Source organism: Ailuropoda melanoleuca, chromosome 16 (assembly GCF_002007445.2).
Source record: "Ailuropoda melanoleuca isolate Jingjing chromosome 16, ASM200744v2, whole genome shotgun sequence".
Classification (NCBI taxonomy): Eukaryota; Metazoa; Chordata; class Mammalia; order Carnivora; family Ursidae; genus Ailuropoda; species Ailuropoda melanoleuca.
In genome coordinates, this window is record NC_048233.1 from 79,627,520 (window position 1) to 79,629,602 (window position 2,083).

Genomic DNA, 2,083 nt, shown 5'->3' on the forward strand with positions numbered 1-2,083 from the left:
TTCCAGATTTAATGGAGGAAGGAGAGAGGTTTGAGTCCCACAATATCAGAAATTGCTATTAGTTGACATGAATTTTGCACACCATCTCCGACCAGAGATTCACATTGGACATGAGATGTTAAGAATTAAAACATTAAACTCATAAGTAAATGGTACTGCAGGGATGACATTCTTCATTCCATTCCTCTTTATGATTCAAATCACCTCCTGTTTCCTTATATTACTGCTGGTGGAGACTGGGATGTGACAAAAACTTAATAGGTGATTAGTTCTGAAAGAGGCCTTAAACAAACATTAGCCATCTCAGACTGCTCTTCCCAGGAGACACAACCACGCCAATTGTATAGTTTTGTTTCTACTCAAGGGCACATCCCCTCTATTTATTCCCATTATGGTCAGAAATATAGAATAAACATTGATCACCCTCTTGTCTGGATGACGCTGCATCAAAATATTTGGGAGATAAGGTCTCTACACTCCTAGGGACCTCTGTCAGGTATCACTCCTTCACGGTCAGAGGTCTGAGACTGAACAGGGATCAATGTCTGAAGCAAAAAGAAGTGAGGAGTTTCTAAACCTTAACATTTTACAAATACTTGCAGACGATTAATAAATGATGAGGCCATTCCTCACGTAGGGTGAAAGTAAGAACCTCCAGCCCTTAGAGGTATTGGGTTAGTGTGGAATCAAGTCAGCTGTCAGTCCATTTGGCATATTATCTGTGTCAAATTAAGCTTTCTTTATGCAAAGGCAGTATGAATTTTGTTAGAGTCCATTCATGTGCATATTACTGGGGTTAAGGTTTCTGATAGGACGAATCTGGATAGGACCTCAGCAAGACCATCTCTTCTTTTGTAACCTCTTTAAGGCATCTTTGATTTCCTTGTTCCTCAGACTGTAAATCAATGGATTCAACATGGGAATAACCACAGTGTAGAATACTGATGCAAATCTGTCAAAGCTGGAGGAACCACCAGAGCTGGAACTCAAATAGACAAACATACCTGAGGTATAGAAGAGGGAAACCGCTGTCAGATGAGAAGCACAGGTGTTGAAAGACTTGGACCTGCCTTTAGCTGAAGTGATCTTCATGATGGACATGACAATATAGCCATAGGATATCATGATAATGAAGGCATTTACTATCCCAAATAGCATTGCTAAAACAGCAATCAACAGCTGTACAAAGAAAGTATCGGTGCAGGACAGGATTAACAGTTGCGGCATGTCACAGAGGAAGTGCTTGATGACATTAGGCCCACAGAAGTGGAGCTGAAACATGGTACACAATTGGGATATAGAAGCAGAGAGTCCAGCCAAATAGGATCCCAGCACCATCTGAATACAGAGGGTGGGTGACATGATTGCTGAATAGAGAAGTGGATTACAAATGGCAGTGTATCGGTCATAAGCCATGGCTGTCATGAGACAAGACTCACTCAGTCCCATGGTTGAAAAGACAAAGTACTGAACAGCACAACCCACAAAGGTGATAGTCTGCTGCTCTTGGAAAAAGGTGGAGAGCATCTTGGGAGCTGTAGAGGTCACATAGCAGATATCTATGAAGGACAGATTACTGAGGAAGAAGTACATGGATGTGTGGAGGTGAGAGTCCATCCTTATTAAGACGATGAGGCACAGGTTCCAAGTCACAGTCAAAATGTAGACCAGCAGGAATACAACAAAGAGCACTGCTAGGATTCTGGGAAAATCAGAGAATCCCAGAAGGATGAAATAAGTGATCTCTGTAATATTTCCTCCCCCAATCATTGGCTTGCTGCTTCTGAAATCAGAAAAGAGAGAAGAGAATACACCGCTGACTCAGGTGAAATGACAGAATTAAAATTCTCATATGTGCCAATTTTGCTCCTCCAATGAGTACAGGGAAAGAAGCAATGCCTCACTATCCTGATGAAAAGATTCAGTTTTCATCTCAAATTATCAAGAAGTGCCTTTTTAAAAGTGCTTCAGGTTCTCAATATTTCATGAGGTCTCATAAAAATCAAAAAAGATATTTAAAAATTGATGAACAACTTTAAAAAAAAGCAATAGAAATCCTGTGGTTCTTATAAATAAGGTAAGA

The 2,083-nt window shown here is 40.5% G+C and overlaps 1 protein-coding gene across 1 annotated transcript; it reads right to left on the minus strand.

Annotated features, from left to right (window-relative positions):
• Positions 1-831: 831 nt before the first annotated feature.
• LOC117796643 (olfactory receptor 5AN1-like) lies at positions 832-1,770 on the minus strand. The gene has a single exon (XM_034644998.1). The coding sequence runs from the start codon at positions 1,768-1,770 to the stop codon at positions 832-834; it is 939 nt and encodes a 312-aa protein (XP_034500889.1).
• Between the last annotated feature and the right edge of the window lie 313 nt (positions 1,771-2,083).

Bases quoted from the DNA above. Each gene is read 5' to 3' on its own strand.
- LOC117796643 (XM_034644998.1), bottom strand. From the start codon at position 1,770: ATGATTGGGGGAGGAAATATTACAGAGATCACTTATTTCATCCTTCTG.